The 26414-nt window shown below is 59.4% G+C and overlaps 1 protein-coding gene across 11 annotated transcripts in view; it reads right to left on the reverse strand.

Moving 5' to 3' along the window:
- Nucleotides 1–8020: 8020 nt before the first annotated feature.
- The window catches only part of SH3BP2 (SH3 domain binding protein 2), a 39264-nt gene continuing 20870 nt past the window's right edge, over nt 8021–26414 (reverse strand). For 3 of the 11 annotated variants that reach the window (XM_027103878.1, XM_027103876.1, XM_027103879.1), the window contains exons 2-13: nt 22056–22195; nt 20799–20901; nt 19181–19298; nt 18755–18825; nt 17798–17886; nt 17469–17537; nt 15058–15709; nt 13550–13673; nt 13332–13387; nt 12743–12824; nt 12014–12073; nt 8021–11706 (exon numbers count right to left, since the gene is read on the reverse strand). In XM_027103878.1, coding sequence (XP_026959679.1) covers nt 11521–11706; nt 12014–12073; nt 12743–12824; nt 13332–13387; nt 13550–13673; nt 15058–15709; nt 17469–17537; nt 17798–17886; nt 18755–18825; nt 19181–19298; nt 20799–20901; nt 22056–22191 — 1746 coding nt within the window. In that variant the 5' untranslated portion in view covers nt 22192–22195 and the 3' untranslated portion in view covers nt 8021–11520. Of the gene's footprint in view, nt 11707–12013; nt 12074–12742; nt 12825–13331; nt 13388–13549; nt 13674–15057; nt 15710–17468; nt 17538–17797; nt 17887–18754; nt 18826–19180; nt 19299–20798; nt 20902–22055; nt 22196–23190; nt 23388–24673; nt 24793–26414 lie in introns of those variants that run through there. The other 8 variants (XM_027103881.1, XM_027103877.1, XM_027103880.1 and 5 more) reach the window with 7 other exon arrangements.

Below are 26414 nucleotides of genomic sequence, written 5' to 3' on the forward strand. Positions count from 1 at the left end.
CCCGCCCCCTCAGCCCTCCGCACAGCCCCAGAAGCCCGAGCTGGGTGCGGCCTGAGGCGCCGCAGCCCAACAACGCACCACCCCATAGGCCCAGCCCTTGCTGCACCTCCCAGCAACGCGTGCTGCTATTGGCTGAGAGAGGGCGGGAGAGGTGGGGTGGGGCCTCGGCGGGAGGGGTTACAGCCTCTGGCCACCGCTTTTCCGGGGACGGACTTCGGGGGCCGCGCCCTCCCCCTGCGGACGAAGCAGGGTCCAAAGAGTGGGGACGGCCAGTTGCAGCCCCTCATGCCTCGTCGCTGAAGCAGGCCGGGCCGTCGTGCCAGCGGCGCCCGCTCACCCAGAGCCGCTCCGTCACTCATTCATTGTTGCTGGTCAGGCTCGTGGAGGTCTCCTGCGGGCCAAATTCGTGCGATGCGCAGGAGAGCTTACCAAAGGGTAGTTTGCAGGCCCTGCTCAGCCTGAGGCTGGGGGCCTCTCCCTGCCCTCCTCGCCCACTCCTCCAGCGGACGGACCCTGCCCCCTGCCCCCTGTGCCCAGCCCTGTGCTGGTCTGCATCCAGAAGCCCTTGCCAGGGTGCCCGGGACCACGGGCAAAGTTTGGGGTCGGGCTGGCAGCCAGGCGGGGCCCGAAGAGCGGGGCCTGTGGATCCCGATAAGGCTCCATCGACGCGGCCGCTGCCTGATGCCTGGAGCCTGGCCTGCTGATGCTGCTTGAAAGAGCACAGTCACTGCTGCAGAACCAGGGCATTGGTGAGACCAGGCCACCTGCCAGTGACCTGAAGGCAAGACTAGAGATCACATCAGCACCTGCCCCAAAACTGCCCCTCCTTGTCTCATCCGAGTCCCCAAAAGACCCGGGAGACATATGGGCTAGCTCCCTTTATACCCATAGAAAGTTGAGGCCCAGAGCTGAGCAATGGAAGAATAGTGTGGAATCCAGACCTTCCCTCCCAGCAGGGTCCCCTTTGGCCTTGTCCACAGAGGGTCGGGGATACTGTCTATGGATAATAGACAGTAACCTCTGATCTCCTGGACACTGGCTTTTCTCAGAAGACTTTTCTGACAAGACTCCACAATTCTGCATCTATCACTTCTGTTTCCCTTGCACCCAGCAACAAGGCCTGGCCCACAAGAGGTGTCAGTGGGGGCTTGCTGGAAGGAGGAAGGGAGGAGTAGAAGACGACTGAGCATGTTAAGTAGAGACATAGAAGATACAAAAAAGACCCAAGTCAAACATAAAGGTGAAAAACAATGTCAGAAATGAAGAATACACTGGGTGAGATCAACAGCAGATTAGACCCAGGGACTTCCCTGGTGGTACAGTGGTAAAGAATCCACTTTCCAATGCAGACTCCGTGCTTCCACTGCAGGGGGTGTGGGTTCAATCCCTGGTCAAGGAACTAAGATCCCACATGGCCACGGGGCAACTAAGCCTGCGCACCACAACTACTGAACTCGCATGCCTCAACGAGAGAGCCTGCATGCTGCAAACTGTAGAGCCCATGCACTCTGGAGCCCATGCACCGCAACTACAGAGCCCACATGCCCTGGAGCCCACAGGTCACAACTAGAGAGAGAAAACCACGCCACAACTAAAGAGAAGCCCACACGCCACAACTAGAGAGAAGACCATGCGCCACAACCAGAGAGAAGCCCACGCACCACAAGGAAAGATCCTGCGTGCTGCAACTAAGACCCAACGCAGCCAAAAAAAAAAAAAAAAAAAACCAGAAAAAAAAACCCAAAACAAAACAAACAACAGATTAGACCCAGCAGAAGAAAATCTTAGTGAACTTGAAGACATGAAAAAAGAAACTAAATGAAACAGAGAGAAAAGAGCTTGGAAAAGAATGAACAGAGTACCAATGAGCTGTAGGACAACTTCAAGAGGGCTAGTATAGATGTTAATTGGAGTCCCTGAACATAGAGGTGAGTGTTGGGAGGACAGAAATACTGTTTGAAGATATAATGGCTGAATTCTTTTAATTTCATGAAAACTACAAACCCACCCAGATCCAAGCAGCTCAAGAAGTAACTGGGGACTTCCCTGGTGGTCCAGTGGTTAAAACTCTGTGCTTCCACTGTAGGGGGTTTGGGTTCAATCCCTGGTCGGGGTATAAGATCCCACATGACATGCAGCATGGCTTCCCCCATGCTGTAACTTCTGGCTTGCTACTGAGCTCCGGTAGAAATGCAGTGTTTCTATGGGACATCTGAGGCCAGAACTGCCCATCACTTGGTTCTGTCAGACCACCAAGGCATAAAGCCAGGTAGATAAATCATCATCTGAAAGCATCTGATCCGGGATTGGATTCATGTACTTACTCTTATAGCTGTGATACCTCTCCCTTAGCTCTCACCTGTGGTCTCAGGGGATTCCCTGTGACACAGTGACAGAGGAGGAAAACGTATATGCTTGGTCCATGGGAAGGTTGGCTAAATATGTTGGTGTGGCCTGAAAATGGCCTAATGCTGCACTGTATCCCCATTCAGTGGTCACCCTGAAAGAAGGTGGCAAAGGGAAATCATCCCGATAGGCAAAGCTTGCAGTAGTGAACTTGGCCACTCACTTTGTGGGAGGGAGACATGGCCTGAACTCATGGGCAGTGAGAAATGATTTAGCTGGACGGAGCCTGGACGGAGAAACATGGAAGTTCAGGGACAAGAGGTATGGGGAAGAAGCATTTGGATGGACCTGTGAGAACTGGCACAAAGGATGGAGATCTTTGTATGGCATATTAATGTCTACCAGTGAGCATCCACCACAGAGGCTCTAAACACCAAGCAGATGGAATGGCTCAGCCAATGGGGATCAGCTGGGATCTGTCCTCTGCCACCACAATTGTCTCATCAATGAAGTAGCCATGGTGGCAGGGTGGAGGCTATGCATGAGCCCAACAGCACAAGCTCCTCATAACCAAGGCTGATCCAGCTACTGCCACTGCCAGTGTCTAACCTGTCAGCATCAGAAACCAAGGCTGAGGCCCCTGGAGGAGCCAACCGGCCACTTGGTGGCAAGTTGATTACACTGGATCCCTTCTACCCGAGAAAAAGCAATAACCCATACTCACCAAGATAGATTGCCATGTATCTGGGTGTGGATTTGCCTTTTCTGCCTGCAGTAATTAAGCCAGCACCATTATCAAGAGCTCACAATGTATCTGGTTTGCTGACCTGAAATCCCACATAACTGCCTAGCACTAAAGGACCTGCTTTATGGCAAAGTAGGTATGGCAATGGGCACATGACCTGGGACCCACCATTTCTACCACAAACTGTACCATCTAGAAGTTGCTGATCTACTAGAGATGGACTAGGCACATGAAGGCTCAAATGAGGCTCCAACCTGGAGATGGCATCCTGGGAGGACAGAGCACTGTCCTCCAGGAAGTGGTACATACTCTGTACCAATAAGTAACCACTTGGGACTTCCCTGGCGGTCCAGTGGTTAAGACTTCGCCTCCCAATGCAGGGGGTGCGGGTTCGATCACTGATCAGGGAGCTAAGATCCCACATGCCTCGCAGCCAAAAATACAAAACATAGGGCTTCCCTGGTAGCGCAGTGGTTGAGAGTCCGCCTGCTGATGCAGGGGACACGGGTTTGTGCCCCGGTCTGGGAAGATCCCACATGCCGCCGCTGCAGCTGGGCCTGTGAGCCATGGCCGCTGAGCCTGCGCGTCCGGAGCCTGTGCTCCGCAACGGGAGAGGCCACAACGGTGAGAGGCCCGCGTACCGCAAAAAAAAAACATAAAACAGAAGCAATATTGTAACAAATTCAGTAAAGACTAAAAATGGTCCACATCAAAAAAAAAATCTTAAAAAAAAAAAGAAGTAACCACTTCACGAGGCTCCGTCCCTAACAGGTGGACTACCCAGTCAACGCCTTGAGGAACTTGCACTTCCTGCTCTGCGACATTAAGTACTGAGCCTAGAGGTTTGGATTACCAAAGAGGACATTTCTACCCAGGGACCTAGTAAAGCTGAAGCTATGGCTGCCACCTGGTCACGTGGGACAACTTATGTTAGTAGATCAGTAGGCACAGAAAGAAGTGGCCACGTTGGCAGGGGTAACCGACCCTCGTTGTTGTATGTAGGGCTGCCAGCCTCATGATGGAGGCAGGCAGGAGTGCATTTGGCACTCAGGCATTCCGAGGGGCAGGGTAGCTCTTGGTTCTCCCATACCCAGTGACTGTAAACAGGCAAGCATGGCAACATGGCCCAGTGAGCACAGGCTCCCAGGGACTCGAAGAGCCAAAAGCCTAGCCATCAAGAAGAGAAATCTAGAAAGGGTGGTGGAAAAGGGAGGTGTTGGGTATCATTTGTGGTTTTGAGTCCAACTGCAGCAGTGGGGGCCACATAGTTCATCCCTCTACCCATCTCTCGGAAGTTCTCCCAGATACTGGGACCAGTGAGAATACTGAAGAGTCTGTGTCTGAATGGACTGAACTTAATATGAGAAACAAGTGGATCTCAGCACTTCAAGGGGTGGACTTGGTAATTGCCATTGATGCCCGGTCCAGATCCCCATTCCACGTTGGTGCTAAAAGTGGTCCCCTCTCCAGGTGCTGTGAATGTTAGCTACTAATTGCCCAGAGAGCCCCTTTTGCCAGAGTGCTGCCCTTGCCCAGGAGATTATCTCCCTACCCAGACAACCCCTGGCCAATAATGCTGATCCAGGGTCACACAAGTCTGGTCCTCTCAAAGCAAAACCAACTCTGTAGGACAAGGCGCATTCCAAAGCTTCCTGTAGAACCAGGCTAAAGCTAGTCTCCAGCTGAGACCACCTCTTTCCCATGTTTTTTCCTTTGCACTATCCTGATTCCTCCATTCAGCTTATCCTGAGACTACTTGCACAAGAGCAATAAATCACTTGCACAAGATCCCTGTTTCAGGTTTTCCTTCTAAAGAACCCAATCTAAGAAAACTGTATATAAGAAATACTGTCGGGACTTCCCCGGTGGTCCAGTTGTTAAGACTCCGCGCTCCCAATGCAGGAGGCACAGGGTCAACCCCTGGTCGGGGAACTAGATCCTTCATGCTGCAACTAAAGATCCCGCATGCCACAAGGAAGATCCCACATGCCACAACTAAGACCCGGGGCAGCCAAAAATAAATAAATATCTAAAAAGCAACAACAAAAAAGAAATACTGTCTACAAGTCAACACCAAAAAAGCAAACAACCCAATTAAGAACTGGGCAGGGCTTCCCTGGTGGTGCAGTGGTTGAGAGTCCGCCTGCCAATGCAGGGGACACGGGTTCGTGCCCCGGTCCGGAAGATCCTACATGCCGCGGAGCGGCTGGGCCCGTGAGCCATGGCCGCTGAGCCTGCGCGTCCGGAGCCTGTGCGCCACAACGGGAGAGGCCACAACAGTGAGAGGCCCACGTACCGAAAAAAAAAAAAAAAGAAATGGGCAAAGTGGAGTTCCCCAGTGGTCCAGTTGGTAAGACTCCATGCTCCCAATGCAGGGGACCAGGATTTGATCCCTGGTCAGGGAACTAGATCCCACATGCCACAACTAAGAGCCAGCATGCTGCAACTAAAAGATCCTGCATGCCATAACTAAAGATCTCGCATGCTGCAATGAAGATCTGGCACAGCCAAATAAATAAACATTAAAAAAAAAGAAAAGAAAAGAAATGGGCAAAGGACTTGAATAGACATTGCTCCAAAGATATACAGATGGTCAATAAGCACAAGAAAAGATGCTCAACATCACTAAGCCTTAAAGTGCAAATCAAAATCACCATGAGATACCACTTAACATCCATTAGGATTGCTATTATCTTTTAAAAAGAAAAGAAAAAATAAGTGTTGACAGGGATGTGGAGAAATTAGAACCCTTGTGCATTGCTGGTGGGAACATAAAATGGTGCAGCCACTGGGGAAAATGATATGGTGGTTCCTCAAAAAGTTAAAGAATTACCATATGACGTAGCAATTCCAATTCCTGGTATATACCCAAAAGAACTGAAAAGAGACTCTTAACACTTATTTGTACATCCATGTTCATAGCAGTGTTATTAACAATAAACAAAAGATGGAAGCAACTCAAGTGTCGTTGACAGATGGATAACAAAATGTCCATCCATACAATGGAATATTATTTCTTTCCTTAAAAAGGAAATTCTGGGGCTTCCCTGGTGGCGCAGTGGTTAAGAATCCTCCTGTCAGTGCAGGGGACACAGGTTCGAGCCCTGGTCTGGGAAGATCCCACATGCCGCAGAGCAACTAAGCCCATGCGCCACAACTACTGAGCCTGTGCTCTAGAGCCCGCGAGCCACAACTACTGAAGCCCACATGCCTAGAGCCCGAGCTCCACAACAAGAGAAGCCACCGCAATGAGAAGCCCGCGCACCACAACAAAGAGTAGCCCCTGCTCGCCCCAACTAGAGAAAGCTCTCACGCAGCAACAAAGACCCAATGCAGCCAAAACATAAATAAATAAATATTTTTTTTAAAAAAAGAAGAAATTCTGACACATGCTACAACATGGATGAATCTTAAAGACATTATGCTAAGTGAAATAAGCCAGTCACAAAAGGACAAATGATGATTCCACTTGTATGAGGGAACTAGAATAGTCAAATTCATAAGACGGAAAGTAGAATGGCGGTTGTCTGGGCTGGAGGAGGGGGAATGGGGAGTTACTATTTAATGGATACAGAGTTTCAGTTTTACAGGATGAAAAGAGTTATGGGGATGGATGGTGGTGATGGTTCACAACAACGTGAATGTACTTAATGCCACAGAACTGTATGCTTAAAATGGTTAATTTATATTATCTATATTTTATCATCATAAAAAAGTTTAAATGCTATTAAAGTACACCTTCCTTTTCCAAGAAAAAAAAGAAAAAAGAAATACTGTCTTATGTAGGAGTTTAAAAAAAACCCCAGAAAACTAGACACATACAACAATAAATATCAAGTAATGAGGAGCTCAATGAAGTTAAAAGTCACCTGAAGGGAATTCCCTTGCGGTCCAGTGGTTAGCACTCTGTAATTCCACTGCAGGGGGCACGAGTTCCATCCCTGGTCAGGGAACTAGATCCCACATGCATGGCACAACTGAGAGTTTGCATGCTACAACTAAGGAGCCCACATGCCGCAATTAAGACCCGGCACAACCAAATAAATAAATTAATTTAAAAATAATAGTGGGCATGGTGTTATTTGGGTGGTGTCATCCAATAAACTAAATTTGAAAAGAAAAAAAAAGACATAATTAAGCAACAGTAAGTAAGAGAGCTTGGCACTGGTATAGAAACAGACAGACAAATAGAACAGAACAAAGAGTCCAGCCACACACCTACACATATATGGATATATGGCAAGTGGCGTTGCAGATGGTTGGGGAAGGGACAGGTTATAAATAAATGATGCAGGGGTAGGTGGGGTAACCCTATGGGGGGAAGATGAAAGTGGATCTTTATCTCTTGCTATGTGCAAAAAACAATTATACAGTTGGAGAAGATATATGATACATTTCGCTGACAATATTGAGGCTATATAAAGAATTCTTATAGACTAATAAGAAAACAACAGGAAAATAGGCAAAAGATTTGAATAGACACTTCACAGGAGAGAAAATCAAAGTGGTTAGTAAATACATGAAAATGTGCCCAACCTCATTAGTAATTAGCTAAATGCAAATTAAAGCCATAATTAAACACCCACCAGACTGGCAAAGATGAAGAAAAGTCTGACAATACCAAGTGTTAGCAAGGATGTGGAACCAAGGGAAGTCTCTTTTACTGCAAAATTCTTGGAAAACAGTGAAAGGCCCTAGAACTCAGGAGTGAGACTCCTAGGTACATACCCTAGAGAAACTTGTGCACACATGCATCACAAACACAGATAAGACTGTTCCTAGTAGCACTGTCTGTGATTGTCCCAAACTACAAACAAACTAAACGTCCATCCACAGTAAAATGGATCCATGAACTACAATACAGTCAATGGAACAGTTTTCAGCGATGAATCTGAACAAACTACAGCTACGCACAGCAACCTGGACAAATCTCAAAGATGTAACGAGCAGAAGCCAGACGCCAAAGGTTGCATCTGTATGATTCCATTCACATAACGTCCGAAAACAGGAAAGCACCGTGATGGATGAAGCCTTCATAGCAAAACAGGAATGTGAGCCTCCCCAAAGCGAGGGCAGGGGTTGTGAGAGAGGAAGGGGGTGGCGCTGAGCTGGGGAGGGCACACGGGGCCTGGTTCACTTCATAGCAATTTGTTACGCTGTACATTTGTGTTCTGTTCACTTTTCTGGATGTGTTTCATTCCACCGGAAATGAAAGGAGAAAGGAGGTGCCTCAGCTCTGAGTAGCTCAGAGCGCGACCAGGGATGCAGCTGGAGGGCGATGCAGGGGCAGCTGTCAGGCAGCCTCTGCAGTTTCTGAGGAGCAGTCTGAGGGAGGCAGATGGGTCAGGTCTGCTTTGCATCCCACAACTCTCCCTCCCGAGAGAGTGCTGGTGGCTTGATGCGGGATGGCCACTAGCAACCATCTCCGGGGCACAGACAGGGGGGCCCTGTGTGTGTGCAGGTTGCCCAGCCAGGGGCTCCCTGCTTCTGAGTCACAGGCAGAGACAGGCTGCGGCCTGCCCCTCACTGCCTCTCTAGAGACACACAGATTTGGTTCAAGGGCCAGCTCTGCCTGATATTCCTCGGGTGGCCTTGCTGTCCTCTATGCCATGCCCTGCAGAGGCCAGCCCAGTGCAGCCCAGCGGGACGAGAAGCCCCTTGGGCCCAGGCCTCTGGTGCTCAGCCTGGGGTGCCAGAAGTTCCCCCTCAGACCAGCAGGGGGCATCCATGCAATGTGACCCAGAATTGGCGTGGGGACTGGAGCAACCCTGGCTTGTTTTGTGAGGTCTCTTCTGGTTCTAAAAACATCTGTTGACAATAAAACTCTATGAACAGAAGGTACAGAGGCTCACTGCACTCCTTCCGATGAACTGCAGGAAAAGTACAACCATGTTCAGGGCTCAGCTTGGAGAAGCTTCCCAAAGCGTCCAGGGCCCTCTTCCCTGGCACAGGAATTGAACCATCTCTGGACTCACCATCAGGATGGGCAGGTCAGCGAAGCCTCTCTGAGCCTCAGTTTCCCTATCTGTAAGGTGAGGGAGCAGCACAGCACCTCGGGTGGGGCCCCCATCAGTTTACCCACAGACTGCGGCTGGGAGGACAGAACAGTGAGGCAGGTCAGCCTTGTCCCCCCCACCCCGAGCTGTGGCCCCCTCGCTGGGTGAAGGCATGCCCAGAACCCCGGGAGGCAGGCTAACCAGACACCCTAAAATGACTGTCCGAGGCCACGCGGGTGGCAGGGAGCTAGGCGGGGGCCAGGGTCTGGGCTCAGCAGCGAAGGACAGATTGCAGGGCTGTGTCTGGAATCCAGGCCTCCCTGAGCCTGGGTTTTCTCACCTGTAAAACAGTTCGCCTGGAGGGCAGCTGCTATTACACCTAAGTCAAGTGTGCAGCTCAGCACCTTGAGTACAGGAAGTGCTCAGCCAGTGGTAACCACCCTCCAGCCCTACGTGAGGAATAGAACATTCATGGCAAGTCTCGGGGGAGTGGGACCCCTTCCAGCCCCTCCTGTGTGCTGGAGGACCGTGCCTGGGGCCCCATCCACTACCCTCCACACACACACTCTAGCAACCGAGGCCCTGGGCCTGGGGTGTGAACTCAGAGGAGGGCAGCTGTCCCGTCAGGCCCTGGGCTGGGCTCTGGGGTGGGCCTCTAGTAGCGACAGGTCTCATCTGTCCAGGTGGCCAGAAGGACCTATCACCTGGCTCTGGACACCAGAACCCCCCAACCTTGCAGTTCAGGGGTCTTCAAGTATGAGCTGGCTGCCAAGTGGCCGCGTGTCAGCTAAAAGCATTAGTGTCATGTGTCCTACAGCAATCAGCAGCACAGCAGACCCCAGAAACTGCTGGAAATGCTTCTCTGATTTCACAGAAAGGGAAACTGCAAGCCACAGTGGGGACTGGTGTGCGTCACTTGGGCTCAGGGCAGTGGACTGCAACTGCAGGAAGGAGGAACTGCTGGTTTCCCACAGATGCTGCGGAAGGAACACCAGGGGCTCCGGTTTCCCCAACTCCACTGGGTGCCTGAAGAAGAAACATCTGTAGAGGTGGTGCTGGACACTCGGTTCCTGGGAGGAGACGGCTGCTGTCTTCCCTGCTGCACCTCCAGGAGCCTCCCATCTGACTGGACTTCTCTCTCCTCCTCCAACGACCTCACCCCGGGACATGCCCAGGGCAGAGGAAGGGACGTCCAAAGGGCCTTCCTCTGGGACCATTAATCAATGGCTAGTGGGCACATAGGCTCTTGTGGCTTGGCTTCTACATCGCGAATTCCTCATCCCAACACAAAGTGCAGTGAGGAGCAAATGACCCTGGGTTCCCTGGCAGCCCTGACACCCAGTTGAGTCTGTTTTTATGAGGAAAAGAAAACATTCCAGCCTGGATGGCCACGCCAGGGAGAGCAGGCTGCTGGGATTCCGTGACAGGAAGCAAGGGGATGATCGGTGCTGGGCCTGCACCAGGCATGAACCAGACGACTTGGGCATCTGGGTACCACTGTCCCCACCCACCCCTGGCCGACACAGGGCCTACTCTTCCTGCAGCACTGTAACCATCACTTCCTCCAGGAAGTCTTCCTGGAGCCCCCAGCTGCGTTGCAAGCTCCCAGCCCCTGCACACCCCGCTGCCACGGACGGTGGGCGCTGTGCGTACCTTCTGCCCGGTTGTCTCCCAGTAACCACTGGTTAAGCCAACGAATGACCCGGTTACTGATGTGAGGGGCCTCTTAGCTCTGTAGCCTCACTGCCCTGGACCTGACTTCTGGCAGCAGAACCTGGCATTCTGGATACAGGCTCTGGGGCCAGATTGTCCAACTTTTTGGGTCCTGTTCTGTTACCAGCTGTGGACCCAAGGGTAAGTCATTTAGCGCCCTGTGGCCTAGAAAACAAGACCACCTCCTAGAGGTCCCGTGAGCTGACCTGCTACAGTCAACACTTGGAGGCTGATGTGCCCCCTTCCCAGTGCAGCCCTGGCCACCGGGGCAAAGGTCATCTGTGCTTTATTGTGAGGCACCGGCCCCTCTCGGAGCCTGTGTTGTAGCGTTCCTGGGGGTCCAGCCCCTGCCCAACCCCAAATACCTCAGCCCTGCCCAGCTCCCAGCCCAGTGCCGGGGGGGCGTGCCGGGGGGTACCAGAATTTCTGTAAATCAAGTCCAGACTGGGCTCAGTCCTAGGCTCCTGGGAGGTGGGCGGGGTGAGACAGGAGAGCCCCACACAATTCCCTGGAGCCCAGGGCCTGGCCGAGCCCCGGGGGACCCAGCCTGCTGGGCGGGGCCTGGCCTGGCAATCTCTGTGAGGTGTCCACCGGGGAGGCCCCGGGTCAGAGCACGGTGCTGGCTCCCGCGTGTTCTCCCGTGCAGGCCGGTCTCCTTCTGCGTGGCCCAGGGCTGTGGCCCCGTGGCCGTCTCTGCCCAGTAGCGTGCAAGCACAGGCGTCACCTGGGCCTGGCGTAACCGTAGGGGTGCCGCAGCAGCAGGCTCTGGTGGCCAGGCAGCACGTGAGTGTGGTAATGCTCCACCAGGCTGCCCACGCTCACAAACAGGACCTCGCCCTCCAGGTAGAACTTCGCCTCCTGGGTGGGGAGTGGGGCAGGGTCAGAGGGGCCGGCCAGCCCCCTGAGCTGTAAGACGGGGCGGTCGGCAGTAACGCTCTGCCCAGGGGACGCAGGCCAGGTCTGTAAATAAGCCTAGGGCTGAGGGCTGATCACCCCATCTCCTCTAGGGTCAGTGGAGGACACAGAGAAGCCAGGAGCGGGGGGAGGTGGGGCCACGGAGAGAGGGGACGGCGGAGGAGGAGTGTTTGGGGGTGCTGGCCTCAGACCACCCACTACCTATGCTCTCCCAGGGAGACTCTGCCCCGACCCCAGCCGAGCCCCGGACCAGGGCTCCCCTCCTGCCCAGGGCCCTCGGGTAGGCCAGCCCGCTCACCTTCTCAAAGATGCGGTAGTTCCTCACTTTGCTGGAGGTTTCGTCCCACACGACCAGAACCTGCGGGGAGAGGAGCGGGCAGAGGACGGCTCACTCCCCTCAGGAAAGACACAGACTCGGGGTGCGGGGGCAGCAGCGTCGAGGCTGGGTCCCTGGGAGAGGGTCCCCCTGCCCATGGACAGCAGGGTCAGGATGGGCGGCCCCTTGCCCCGGGACTCCTGCCCTCAGAGCGTCTGCTAAGACGCGAATGACAGTAGCAGGTGCCTGGTCCACACTAGGACCATCTCCGACACTCAAGGGGAAACAGGCTCAGTGAGGTCACACGAGTCACCCTTGGAGGGGCCCAGGCAGAGCCAGCAGACCTCCTAATGTTCCCACGGCCCCAGGCAGCCTCCCCTTCAAAGAGCAGGAAGGGGAACCCCCTACCCCGCCAGAGCCCCGGGCCCCCCAACCCTTCCTGTGCCTCACGCCCGTGCTGGGGAGTGGGCACCACTGCAGACGGTGCTGAGTTCCTGAAAACAGATGGGGAGAAGGGGTTGTAGACCTCAAGGATGAAACCTGGTTGAGAAGCCAAGTAAGAGGCTGCGTGGGGAAATGAGCTACGAACTGTAGAGTTCTGTGCTCGCCTGTCAGCCCGGGTATGTAGAGGGCGGCAGACCCCACCACGCAGCCGTCTTGGGGGCCTTTGCACAGCAGGGTGGCGGCTGAGCACCCTCCCTGGGTGCCTACCTTCCCCGCCTTGGTGGAGGAGTTCCGGATGCAGTAGAGGCCGTCCAGGGGCTCTCCCCGGGGGCTCGTGGCTTTGAACAGCCTACAAGAACACAGCCGTGTGAACAGGTGAGCCCCCCTCGGACAGCTCTCTCAAGGACCCTCCAGCCCATCACCACGTGGCTTTCTGTCATCCCAGATTCTGCAGCTCAGGTTCCGAGAGCACTGGGGACCACGAGGGCCGGCCGCACAGAGCCCAGGGCGAGGCCAGAGCAGGGGCTGAACTGGCAGGAGTCATTCTTTCGCCGGGTTTCTCGTGGCACTCAGCTGTGTTCTCGTGCCAGTAACTGCCCAGCACCGAGGCTGGAGAGGGGGACCAAAGAGCAGGAAGACCAGAGGGCGTGCATTCATGCGTGTGTGTGTGTAGGTATGTGTGTGTGTGTGTGTGTGTGTGTATGTGTAGGTGTGTGTGTGTGTGTATGTGTGTAGGGGTGTGTGTGTGTGTATGTGTGTAGGGGTGTGTGTGTGTGCAGGTGTGTGTGTGGGGGGCGGCAGAGAACCTCAGGTCTGCCAAGACAAGGCCTTGGAGAAAGAAGGGCTTCACACTGACCTTTCCACTTCACAAGATTCCGTGGTGTTGATGAAAACGGAGCTGGGCAGTGGCACCTGGAGGGAGGCCGGCATGGTCAGCGTCAAGGCCCAGGTGGGACTCTCCCCGCTGGCTGCCAGCCTGTGCCGGGAGACGGGGCTGCGCACCGTGTCCCGCGCCCCCAGCTCCCCCGCGGCCGCCCATCCTGTTGGACATCTGGGCACCCCACACGGCCTTGCCTTCTCGTAGTCCTCATCAGAGTCCTCCCCGCCAGCGTCCGCCTGCGGCGTGTCAGCCTGCGCGGGTTTCCGGGGTTTTTCAAAGGAGAAGCTCCTGAAGCTCTGCCCGTCGGGGGGTGATCTCCTGGACGGGAAGCAAACGGAGGAAGGCCGTGTCGCTGCCAGACGTGGGACAGGCCCCCTCTGCTCCCCCCAGACGCTGCTCCCCGCGCCTCCAAGTGACCACACCAAGCCTGGGGACCCATGAGGTCTGGCGCCTGCGGCCCTGGCGGCTGTCAAAGGCTCAGGACCACAGAGCTCTGGGGGGCTCCACGCTGACCGCCCTGGGGTGGCAGCAGTCACCTGAAGCCTGGCCGCCTGAGCCGGCATCACCGGCAAGGGGGGTCCTGGGCTCCAGACACTGTGGGCAAAGGGCCCAGTGCTGCCATGGACCAGCTCTGTGACCTCAGCCACGTTGCACTCCTCCCAGAGCCACGGGACGGATGTGAATGGGTCGAGCCAAAGGGACACGCCCCTCACTGTGGCCACATGGTCCGAGCCTCCAGGGCTTCAGGGAGAGTTAAAGGAGGCCACCCTGGGATGGGCTGCCAGGCTGTGGGTAAGGCTGTGCTGTGGACGACCAGCTCTGCCACATGCAGACCCGTGGCACTCAGGTCCAGACCCAGAGCACGAACACATGAGCCAGCCTACAACTCTGTGGCCCCTCACAAAACAGAACCGTGAGTGTGCCGAAGGGTTCTCCCAGGCACTCCCGCACGGGTGGCAGTGCTAACAGAGCCCTAGGGGGAAGGGTGCCGTGGTCAAGAGTACTCAGGAGGAACCGTACTAGAGTGCCCACTCAGGCTCCCCGCTCGGGCTCCCGGAGCCTTCCCTGCTGAGGGCCCTGCGGGCTGTGGGTGTGAGGACACACCAGGCTCCCGGCACTGCCCAGCAATAAAGTGGAAAGTGTTTCGAGCAGGCCTCGAGGTGAGTCACACACACGTCCCACATTCCACTGGGAACTGGCAGGTTCCCAGTCAGGAAGGGCACAAAGGCAGCCTAGGTGGCGTCAGAGCCAGGGTGGCATCTGGAGCCCCAGACAGGGCCAGGAAGGGCACTTCTGGCTCAGGAGGGCTCAGTCCCACACCTCCCCAGAGCGCCTGTCCCTGGGCAGGCTGGCAGCGCCCGGAGGGCCCTCACTGCACGGCAGGGGCTCTGGGAGGCCGGGGTGCCCAGAGCCCCGCCTCGCCCACTGCTCCCCAAGGCAGCCACGGGCTCCAGGCTCACCACCCACAGGGCTGGACCTCAAAGGCCAGGCGGGACACCCCTGGGAACCCCCGCGTCAGGTGTAGGGGAGACCATTCAGCCTAGGCAGCCCAGGGCCATCAAGGCGCCTTCCTCCCCCCACCCAGGCCAGGGCCGCCTGGTGCCCGTCACGGGCTGTGTGCCAGAGGCAGGGAGGCTGGGTCACCGGTGGGAAGACAGGCTGGGGGGGGGGCCCCAGTGGCACCAGTGTGGCACAGACTCACTGGAGGTGGGGGAGGGGCGGTTTTTCTGGCCTGGGCAGGATCGCGGGCCGGGCTGTGGCCTCGGGCGTGGGCAGCTTCAGTGCGGGAGGCCGGGGGGCCACGGCGGGCACGAAGAGTCCGGGCTTGGCTGCCTCCCTTGGGGGGGCCACTTCAGCCACCTTCAAGAACTTGGGCTTGTTGGCCGGCACGGGAGGGGGCTCAGGTGTGGGTGGCCCCCGAGGGGACAGGTGGAAGGACTTGAGCTTGTCACAGTTCCTGGAGGTGGTAGCAGCTGCGCTGGCAGAGCTAGAGGAAGAGCTGGCGCCGTGGCCAGGGACCCGGGGCTCTGGGCCGGAGCTGGCGTCCTCGCGGAAGCAAGGTGGCTTCCGGCTGGGCACGGCGGGCAGGCCGCCCGGTGGGGGTTCACTCACCCTCCGGGAGGGGGCGGGCACCCTGGGGCCGGGCTCGAGCCACCTCGGGCCCAGCAGCTCCCTCCTGGAGTCCTCGGGGGCCGGGCCGGCATCGGGGAGGCTGCGCTTAGGGGGTGCAGGTGGCAGCAGAGGGCCTGGACCCTTGGAGGAAAAGGAGTGGGCCCGGGGCACATCAGAGAAGACGGGCTTCCTGGGCGTGGGCACCGGAGGTGGGGGGTAGGCCGGTGGGTGGATCAGGGCATCTGCAGAGCGAGGAGACCCATCTGGTGAGCAAGCGTCCCCTGCTGGAGGCCAGAGCAGCAGCACCTCTGCCGGCAAGGGCCAGCCAGGGCCAAGCAGGCGTGCAACCCCCCAGCGCCCAGCCCCCCAGCCCGGCCACGCGGCCTACAGCCCCGATGCAGCCTTCCTTCTGGGACGCTGGCCCACCCCAGGCCACCCGGCCCTCCCGATCTGTCCCCCATACGGCAGCCTGTGCAAACTTCCTGAAGCCCAGGTGTCACATCAGGGGCCTTCAGCTTCCGGGGGAGCGGGTCGGGGCGAGAAGGACAAAGGGGCAAGGAAGTCTCCCAGGACCGGGCCTCAGCTGGGGCGGCTGGGAGTCCCAGTAACAGAGGTGAGGAGGAAAGGCGGGAGCAGGCTGGGGGAAGCTGGGGGTTGGGTTTGCTCCTAACAAGTTGACAGTGCCCCGAGACACCTAAGGGACGTCGAGTGGACTCCAGGGGCCCAGGCCCAGTTCAGAGGAGGGGCCCCGGCTGGAAATGTCAGGAGTCAACAGCCTGTCGATGACACTGGCCGTGGCCCAGGAGTGACGGGAGAGGAGCGGGCCAGGCCTGAGCCCCGGGGTCGTGCGCGTGGGCACCCCGGGCAGCACAGGGCTGGGCGGGAGGGGACCTGGAGCACGAGGTGTCTGGGGCTGGCGAGGCAGGTGGGGGCAGGGAGGGGGCCCCGGGCCAAGTGCCACCCTCGGGCGCTGGGGTGGGAACCCTGACGAGAGGCGTTCTGGGTGAGGAGCTGGGAATGCGCAAGCAGGTGTGCAGGGGCACTGGGGCCCTGGAGGTCCAAGGTGGGGATGAGGGTGAGGCCTCCGTGGGCTCTCTCCAGCCAGGGGTGGGGCAGACGGAGGCAGGGCTTCACCAGGGCTGTGGTCACAGGCCCGAGAGATGAGAGCCCGAAGCGGGCGAGCGAGGGCGCAAAGACCAGAGAACGGATGAGGGTCTGATGTGGGCTCGGTGCTGGCCTGCAGGTCCTGGTGGGCTGAAGGCCCGTGGGAGCTGGGGCCCCAGAGGGAGGGAGCCAGTAGGAGGGAAGAGGGCTGGCACCGGGCGCACTTGAGGGAGGCAGAGCTAAGAGGAGGCCAAGAGGAGTTGAGGGGGGCAGAAGACAAGGTGGCTGGAGAGGAGGCCAGGGAACAGGGAGTCCCGGACCATGATGAAATCAACGAGAACAAGAGGAGCTGGGGGAGGAGAGCTGGGGGCGGAAGGAACAGTGAGTGATGCGACAGACGCAGGATAGAGGCGTGGCCCTCCCCCACCCGTCCCTGCGCTTCCCTGGGATGCCTGGTACAAGCCTGTCCCCTTGCCTGGCCGAGGGCTCTGGGGGGTGGGGGCAGGGTGGGGCAGTTGAGTGACCATCTGGCCGCAGGTGCTCACGGCGAGCTATCCTCCTTCCCTGTTCTCAGCCCCCAGGGCCAGCCCTGGCTCAGCGTCCCACGTGTGGGGCTCCCCCTCACCTACCTCTGCACCGCCCCTCCCCCATCCCAGGCGAACTGGAGGAGGTCAGAGGAGCAGGTGAGCAGAGCCAGCCTCTTCTGCTCCGTTCCTCCCAATATTTGGGTTGAAGGAGGAAAACTGAGGCCCGAGGTGGAGACGGTCAGGCCTCAGGCCACCCGGAGCCATACCCAGGCTGATAGCCCCAGCCCAGGGTGGGGGAGCCTCTGCTCCAGGCCCCAGCCCCTGTTCTCTACTCCCAGCGCTCCCCAGGCCCACCGGGTGCCCCACCCACCCTCGGGCTTCCCGGACTCGGGGCAGTCGGGTTCCATGTAAGAGTCGTCCTCATCGTCGTGCTCGTAGTCTGTGGGGCAGATGGAGGGTCGGACTCAGGGCCACCCAGGCCAGCTGCACCCAGGCCGGGGTGGCCGGGCGGGGCTCTCAGGACCTCGCTCCCTCAGGGGGGCCCAGGGCCAGGATGAGGTGGGCAGGATGGGAACCCAAGACCCAGGCTGCCTGGGGAAGCCGAAGGGACGGAGCAGGGAGGCCAGCCAGCTACGTCTCCCTCCGGGGCAGCAGCCAGGCATGGAGAGGCGGCGGGCAGAGGATGGGGACGCGCCTCACCTTCATTGTCCGTGGGGTACGGAGAGAGGCTGATGTCCACGGGCCGCTCAATGGCACCGTAGAAGCTGTCTGTGTCCGAGCTGGAGTCGCTGAGCGCAGGGCGGGCAGGGCCGTGAGTACCGGGCAGGGGGTCTCCTGCACTCACACCCTCGGACACGCAGACAGACACACACACAGACAGACAAGGACGCAGCCACACGCATGTGCACACTCAGACACGCGGATGCAGACACACACACAGATAAACACGAGAACACGCATGGAGACGTGCGGACACAGAAAGATCTAGACACACGTCTACACACAAAACAAGGGCAGACAAGGGGACTGGAGGCTGTGGTGTCTCCCTCCTCAGCCCCACCGTGGTTCTCGCCACAAGTACACCCCGACCGCCCAGACGGTGCCAGGCCTCAAGGCTGGGCCCACGTCCCCACCTGCTCCTGCCCTGGGGGCTGAGGCAGGGGCCTGCGGGACCGCCTAGGTGTACCCAGCCCTACCTGGGCCTCCCTATTCTCATGTCTGAAAGGCCCGGATGGATGCAGCTCCCGCCCAGAGAGCCCCCGCTGCTTGTTGAGCCACCTTCACCGTGCAGTCATCAACGCCCAGACAGGCTGGGCCACTGCCCCGGGCACTCAGCCTGCTCTCACTCCCTAGTGAGGGGCGCTGGGAACCCGAAGGCCTGAGCTGCTACGAACGCCGGGCTTCCTGGGTGCGCAAGTAGAAGCACGTGTAATCCCCAAACAGGAACTACCAGCGGGGTGCACGCACACACACGCTTACACACTCGGGTGCACACACACAGGTGCACACCCCGCACACACGCGGCCCAGCTGGCACCTTCAGAAAAGCCTTCAAGGAGGGGATTCTGGGCCAAGCCCCCAGGGGTCAGGAGGCAGGCACACGTGTCAAGTCCAGGGCCCTAGTGACACCCACCCACCATCACACCCCCAGGCCCACCTGGCATCCAGAGGCAGCTCCTTCTTCTCATGGAAGTGGCCAATCTCCCTGCGCAGCAAGGTCATCCAGCTCTGCGGGTCAGTCAGGCCCTCAGCGGGCATGATGCTGCCCAGGGGAGGAACCCACCCTCATCCCTCCTCCCCTGCCTGCACTGGCTGGTCTGTGTCGACCACCAAGGTTGGGGAAGACGACCCTGGCTGGCCCTTCTGGGGCCGCGGCCCCCCTTCAGCCAACCCAGGGTTCCTCCTGAGACAGCGTGCTCTGAGTGTGAGGGGGCTGGCGCCAGGCCCTGGGCGTGAGGACTGGAGACCGGGGGGCGGCACCCACCCAGCTGCCCATGCCCCAGCCACGGCCCCTCAGGGCCTGGACGGGGGCCCTGACAGTTCCCCGTCCCCACAAGGCAGGTCCAACCCGGCCCCCCATCACCTTGCGCTCGTCCTCAGAGGAGGCAGAGAAGAACCACGTGCGGTGCTTCTTGCTGATGTGGACGATCTTGAAGGGGAAGACGTTGCTGGACGTCGTCTCCTCAGCTGCCCGCATCACCCTGAGGGCAGTGCCAGTGGTCACCATGCGGCCCATGCCCGCAGGGACGGCCCAAGCACAGCCCCGCCCCTGGACAGGTCTTGGCACCCTGCACCACGCCCCAAGGGACATGGGAAGATCTGGACGGTTGGCCCATCGATGCTGCTGGCTGAAGGCCTGGATGCGTCAGGCAGAAGGAAGCGTGTGGGCAAGGGTGGGCAGTGAGCGGAGGGCACAGGGGTCCAGGAGGGCTTCCAGGGAGCAGCGCATGCAGGGCTCTGAGACGAGGACATGCCACCCTCGCTGCCCACCAATGCTACTTTACTTGGATGCCTCGGGCCCCGCCTGGTCCCTGGCCTACCTCCTGGGGACCCTCATGGGGCTCGTGTCACCCTCAGCCCTGCCCCTGCTGCCAGGTGGCTGGCCTGAGAACATTTCAGGGAAGTGACTCACTGCAGCCGCTCCTGCAGCCAGGACATGGAGTTTGCGTAGAGATCACAAACTCTACCATGGGGGGCGCTGTCAGGCTGGGCGCCTGGGGCAGGTGTGTCCCTCCGGCCCATCAGACGGCCTGGACCATCCCCTGCTGCAAGGCTGCACTCCCACCAGGCCAGGGGTGGTGTGTTTGGGGGAAGGAAATGTCCCTCCCCAGGGGACCCCAGAGTCTGACCCACCAGTGCCTGCTGGCAGCCACAGGGCCCTGGAGCCTCCCCTGGCCTCCACCTGGGGGATGGGCACTGGGCTGGGTGCTTGGGGGAAGTTTCCCTACAGAGCTTGCGGCCAGCATGTGAGTGCAGGCCTAGAGTCACCCCCCCCACGGGCGCCAGTCCTGCCACTGACACCAAGGGACCCTCAGGTTCTCAGAGGCAGGAAGGGCTGGGCCCTCCCGGGGTGGGCAGGGGCACAGACTAATGCCATTGGGTGCAGGGCCTGGGTGGTGTGACACCAAGACCTAGAGTCAGGAATCACACTTGACCCCCCCCCCCCCCCCCCGTGCGTGCAGGCGAGGCTGTGGGTGGGCCCACACGTGCCAACATGCCCCATCCCCCGGGGAGGGGGGGAGGGGGAGGCCCAGTGCCCATGAGTCAGAGAGCTCCTTGAGGGCAGGCTCCTGGCCAAATGATAGACTGGCAGCCCGCAGCAGGGAACTGGCCCCAGCCTGGGAGGCCCCGGGAACCAGGGGGCCTGGGGCAGGTCCTGGGCTCTTGGCCAAAAGGAGGCGGAGATGGTTGAGGGGGAAAAGGTGGAGAGGAAGGAGGGACGCAGAAGTCACTGGGCTGAGACCGAATGGGGACTCTGCAGAGCAGGCTGTTGCAACCCTTGAGGCTGATAAAGCGGCAGGAAGCCCCAGCCTCGACCCCAGGCCCTCGGCAACGGCCTGAGGCTAGGATGGAGCGGCAGAGGCTGGACCCATCCGAAGGGCTGGGGGTGTGAACCATCTCAGGAAAGCCTGGACTCGCCCTGGGTGGGAACCGGGGGCGAACCCACTGGCCGTGGGGCTGGGGGTCAGTGGGGCACTTACCGGTTGTAGCCACTCAGCGAGAAGGCGCCCTGCGGGGAGGCAGACGTGCTGCTCTTGAAGTAGTAGATGCAGCGCTTGTGGATGATGACGAAGCGCAGGGGCCCTGCGGAGCGGGGCGAGGGCAGGGGCTGAGCCTCCGGGCAGGCCCCACTCCAGGGACCACGCCTGGAGGCCCTGGGCGACTCCAGGCCAGGCCTCCTGCCCCCTCCCCAGGAGTCTTCCACGGGGCCAAATGCTGACAGATGGATGGGCATGCGGGTCCCTCCAGGGCAGGGGAGATTCAGGGGGCTGTGTGGCGCTACCGCAGGCCCTAGGGACAAGGGACTAAAGTGGCTCAAGGAAGGGCAGAGCCAGGGCCAGAGGCCCAGGGAGGCCACAGAGCCGCCTTGCTGGGTGGAGCGAGACTAGGGGCAAAGATGCCCAGAGATCTTGCCAACAAGAGCCACTGGTGTGGAGCCAGTTAAGGTGAGAACCCCTGGGGCTACTGCCCCATCCCGGAGCAGCCCCTCCCAGGCCTGGAGGCGGCTCACTTACAGCCCCTCCTTGGAGGCCCCCTGTTCAAAGAGGAGGGCAGACCAATCGGAGCCCACAGAGAAACCAAACCAGTCAGCCTGGGGCACCTCGACCAGGCAGCACAGGGCCAGGGAGTCCCTGGCAAAGGGCACAGCTTGAGCAAAGGCACGGGACGCTCGTGGCTGGTCAGAGGGGTGGGCAAGGCCCTGATGCTCTTGGGCTTCAGCATCTCCTAGGCCTGGGGGCTCTCTCCCTCTCCCAGCCTGCTGTCCTAGGCACCAGAGCCCCGGTCTCGTGAAGCTCTGGAGGTCCAGCACCCAGATGGCTGTTGGCCTGGTACGTGGGTTCATTGCAGACAGAGTGACTGCCTGACTCACTGAACACACACCTGATAAGGCGAGGGCACCACCCAGGGGCCAGACCTACCAGGCCAACGAGGGCTCCCGCCCCTGGCCACAGGCTGAAGCTCCCTTGTCCAGCTGGTCAGCACTGTGCACCAAATGCCCTCCTATCTCCACCCGCTGCACCACCCCAGACCCTTCCACAGTCCTGGGGGCTGGGGAGGCCAACCTCAGGGCCCCGAGGGGGTGCCGGCAGGGAGAGAAGGGAAACTCTGGAGGGCCCACCAGGTAAGGAAGGAAAAAGAGGCTCAGAAAGGAAGGGTGCTTGGCCAAGAAGGTCCAGTGGGGCTCAGCCCTGTCCCCACGTCCTCCCATTATGTTCCCCACCACTCAGGGGACTCACACTTGAGCAGCTGCAGCTGGGTGCCGCCCTTCTTGTGCAGGTAGCCAGCCTTGGCCACACCCCCAGGCATGGTCAGCAAGTTCTGAGCACCAATGGCCTTCATGGGGACGGGCCAGTGCATCTCCTCGGCCGCCATGAAGCTACAATAAAAAGGGAAGGGGACATGTCTCAGCCAGGGTTGGGGGCCACACCCTTGCCAAATAATCGTTTGGTGGGTTGGCTGGGATCCACAGTGTCCCAGTCAGCCTGGGGCATCGTTCAGTCAGGGGCCACCCAGTGCACGGTCTCCAGGGGCAGGCTGCCTGCCTCAGGGTTAACCCAGGCCCTCAGGGCCCTACATTCCAGGCCCGGCTGTAAGGCCCCGCTGCTCAACAGCCTCTTACTCATGTTCCAGCTGCTCTCCCAGAAACCTGGCAGGCTCTTTCAGTTTCACACTTCCGGCCTCTGCCTGGAATGACTGCCACCCCTTCTCACATAGAGAACTCCTACTCGCCCGTCAAGACCCAGATTCAGACTCCCCTCTTCTGTGACGCACCTCAATGCCCAGTCACATTCGGGGCCTCCCGCACCGCACCCCTGGTCCCTCTGAACAGCACCCACCCACCCCGCACTGTTTTATCCAGTGCCTGCCCCCACCCCACCCGGGGTATGGTCCGTCCGGGGGCCCCAGTGGAGTTGGAGGAGCAGTTCGGGTCAGACCCAGAGGCCCAGCCTTGCTGGAACTCCTGCCCCATCCCCAAACACACACACACACAAAAACCCACTCCGCTTTCAGCAAACTGGCAGGCTCCAACAGATGTTTACCGCCTCCCGCCTCCCCGCACGCCTGCTCCTCGGCCCCTGCCCAGGTCGCTCGGGCTGCCCGCTCCAGCTCCACCTAAGCACAAAGCCACCCCTCTGGCCTGCGCCCCAACCAACAGTGGAGCCTCCGACAAAGCGCGCCACCCCCGCGCTCGCCCGGCGGCCCGCACCGGACAGAACCCCGCGGGCGTAGGGAGGAGGGGGCCCCGCGCCCGCCCGCCCCGGGAGGTGCTGACAGACGGACAGGCCCCCGCCCCGTCCGAAGCCCCCAGACCCGCCGGAGCCGGCCCCCGCCCGCCTTTGTTCCCGCCGGAAGCGCCGGCTCGGTCCTCACAGCGTCCACGCGATGGGCACGGCCGGCTTCGGGGGGTCGGCCCGCGCCCGCCTCCCCTGCGCGCACCGACAGGGCATCGGGCCGCGCGCCCGGGCCGCCGCCTCGCCTGCGGCGCCCTCCTCCCGCCAGCCCCTGGCCCGCGGCCGCGGCCCCTCGCCCGCCATGCCGCCGCCCCGCCCCGCCCCGCCCCGCCCCCTGCCCGGCCGCCGGCTCCGCCCCTCGCAGGTGAGGCGCCGCCCCGCCCGTCAGCCCGCGGGGCCTCAGTTTCCCCGCCGGCCGCTGCGAGGGTGGGGCTGCGGGGTCGCGGGAACGCGGGGGCGCGGGGCGGACGCCTGAGGGGCCGCCCGAAGTCGGGAAGCCACGGAGGTGAACGGGCGGCCGGCCTCACGACCCCGCGCGGCTGGAGGGCTCCCGACCGCCCCCACACCCGGGCCCCAGCCCCTCCGGCTCCTGGCGGCCGAGACCTTGGGAAAGTGCCTCCTCCTCCTCCTCCCGGAGCCCCGGCCCGCAGCTCTGTCAAGGGTGGTGCGGGCCGCCCCGCCTCCCGGGGCTGAGGGGAGTTGAAGCGGGGCTGGCTGGCGAGTTTCCCCTCCCCCCGGCCCCCCGGGGCGCGAGCACTCAGGCTCCCGGTCGGGGCTGCCGGTCCTCCCTCGTTCCTCCCTCGTTCCTCCCCCGTGGCCCACTCTGGGCGGGCTGCGTCGCCTCTCTGACCCGGGATTCCTTGCAGGGGTCAGGGCTCCGGTCCTTGGCAGCTCCTTCTGCCTGGAAGGATGTGGGCACCTCTCCCAGGAGCCCCCTAGGCTGGCTACAGGCTGGCCTCCCAAGCGTGCTGCCTTCTCTACCTCCACTTGCATACAGGCTGCCACCGAGATGGGCCACCTGCAGCAGAGGGTGGGTCTAACAGCTTCCGCCCTGCTCCCACCCAGCGGGAGGTCCCTGGTTTCCAGGCCTCTGCCTCAGGCCAGGGCTCTGGCCCCTTCCCGCTGCAACCAGCCCCTGCCTCTCACGCCTCTACAGCAGCCTCCCTACACTGAGGCTCCAGCCAGCCTCTGTGCCTGTTCCCAGTGCCCTTGCCAGCCCCACGCCCCCAGCATTCCCAGCCCTCTAGGCTGCCTCCTCGCAGCCCCCTGCCTGTGCCCCCCTCCACCACCTCCGGGCAGCCCCACCCCACCTCCTCAAGTCCCTCCCTGGCCTCCAGTCTCTTTCCTCCATCACCCTCCCCTCAGCACAGGCTCCAGCACACATGCCATGCCCATCACTGCTCTGTTCTAAAGCTCCAGGACCTGCTCATGTCCAGCTGGCCCTTCTGGATCCAGCCCCTGTGGACCTTTCTCACGGGCTGTCCTCCAGCCCTCCACCTCCCGTGTGTGTGCCTGCACCAGCCAGGCCCGTGGCTCCTGTTACTCAAATCCACTGCGCTCCCCCCTTCAGGCCTCTGTCCACACTGTTCCCACTGCCTGCTGTTACAACTGAACTAACTCACCCTCAAGAGGTGGTTCAAATGAACACCAGTCCTTCACAAACTCTTCCCCAAACCGAAGAGCAAGGCACTCATTCTAAGAGGTCGGCGTGGGCTTCCCTGGTGGCGCAGTGGTTGAGAGTCCGCCTGCTGATCCAGGGGACACGGGTTCGTGCCCCGGTCTGGGAAGATCCCACATGCCGCGGAGCGGCTGGGCCCGTGAGCCATGGCCGCTAAGCCTGTGCGTCCGGAGCCTGTGCTCCGCAACGGGAGAGGCCACAACAGTGAGAGGCCCACGTACCGCAAAAAAAAGAAAAAAAAAAGAGGTCGGCGTTACCTTGATACCAAAACCAAAGACCTCGCAAGAAAAGAAAACTACAGACCAATATCCCTATGAATGTCGGCGTAAAGTTCCTCACCGAAATACTAGCAAACTGAATCCAGCATCATATAAAAAGGATTCTACGCCACGTGGGATTTATTCTAGGAATGCAAGTTTGATCTAACATTCAAAATTCAAAAAATGTAGGAAATTGCGTGGTGGTCCAGTGGTTAGGACTCAGCGCTTTCACTGCCAGGGCCTGCGTTCAATCCCTGGTGTGGGAACGAAGATCCAAAAGCCTCACGGCACAGCCAAAACAACAACAACAAAAAACCCAAAAAACAAAACTCAAAGCAGGTAATACATTATGTCAATCTAATAAAGAGAAAAAAAAGAACATGCTTATGCTGACAGATGCAGAAAAAGCATTTGACAAAATTTGACAATCCTTCATAATGAGAACACCCAACCAACTAGGAGTGGGAGGAACTGCCTCAACCTGGTAAAGGACATCTACGAAGAACCGAGAGCTAACGTCATAAACAATGGTGAGTGACTGAAAGCTTTCCCCTACAAGCAGGGACAAGGCAAGGACATCAGCTCTTGCCACTTCTATTCAACATTGTACCAGAGGTTCTAGTCAGGACAATTATGCGAGAAGAAGCAATAAAAGCTATGCATGGGCTTCCCTGGTGGCGCAGTGGTTGAGAGTCTGCCTGCCGATGCAGGGGACGCGGGTTCGTGCTCCGGTTTGGGAAGATCCCACATGCCGCGGAGCGGCTGGGCCCGTGAGCCATGGCCGCTAAGCCTGCGTGTCCGGAGCCTGTGCTCTGCAACGGGAGAGGCCACAGCAGTGAGGGGCCCGCGTACCGCAAAAAAAAAAAAAAAAAAAAAAAAGCTATGCAGGTTGGGAAGGAAAAAGTAAAACTATTCAAAGATGAGATGATTAGAAAATCCAAGGGATCCACTAAAGAAAGAATGATTAGAACTGCTAAACAAGCTCAGCAAGGTGGCAGGATACCAGATGGATACACCAAAATCAGTCGTATTTCTCTACACTAGCAACGAACAATCCAAAAATGGAAGAGGGTTAACTCAAGTGCCCCTTCTTTCAGGTGGTCCCACCAGCTCAGGCCCAGCACACAGGGGGCACCCAGGCAGTCCCAAAGGAGGTGTAGAATGCTGACCCCGCTGGGTGCGGGAGACTGCACGTTGCCTGGAAGGCGCAGGAAGCTGGAACAGCCCCACCCTGCTCCATCGCCTCCTCCCCCATCTGTAAGGAGACCTGGCATCTGTGTGGGGCAGGGGTTGCCAGAGGCAGAGCTGAGGATGATGGGGCCCACCCCTCGTCCTGGCTCCACACCTGAGCAAGCATGGGGAAGGAGCCGGGGTGGCGCGCGGTCCCACCCTGGTCAGCTCGGTGGCCAGGCAGGTGCAAGCCTG

Source organism: Aethalodelphis obliquidens, unplaced genomic scaffold (genome assembly GCF_003676395.1).
Source record: "Aethalodelphis obliquidens isolate GAN/ISIS:26980383/991018 unplaced genomic scaffold, ASM367639v1 scaffold6, whole genome shotgun sequence".
NCBI lineage: Eukaryota > Metazoa > Chordata > Mammalia > Artiodactyla > Delphinidae > Aethalodelphis > Aethalodelphis obliquidens.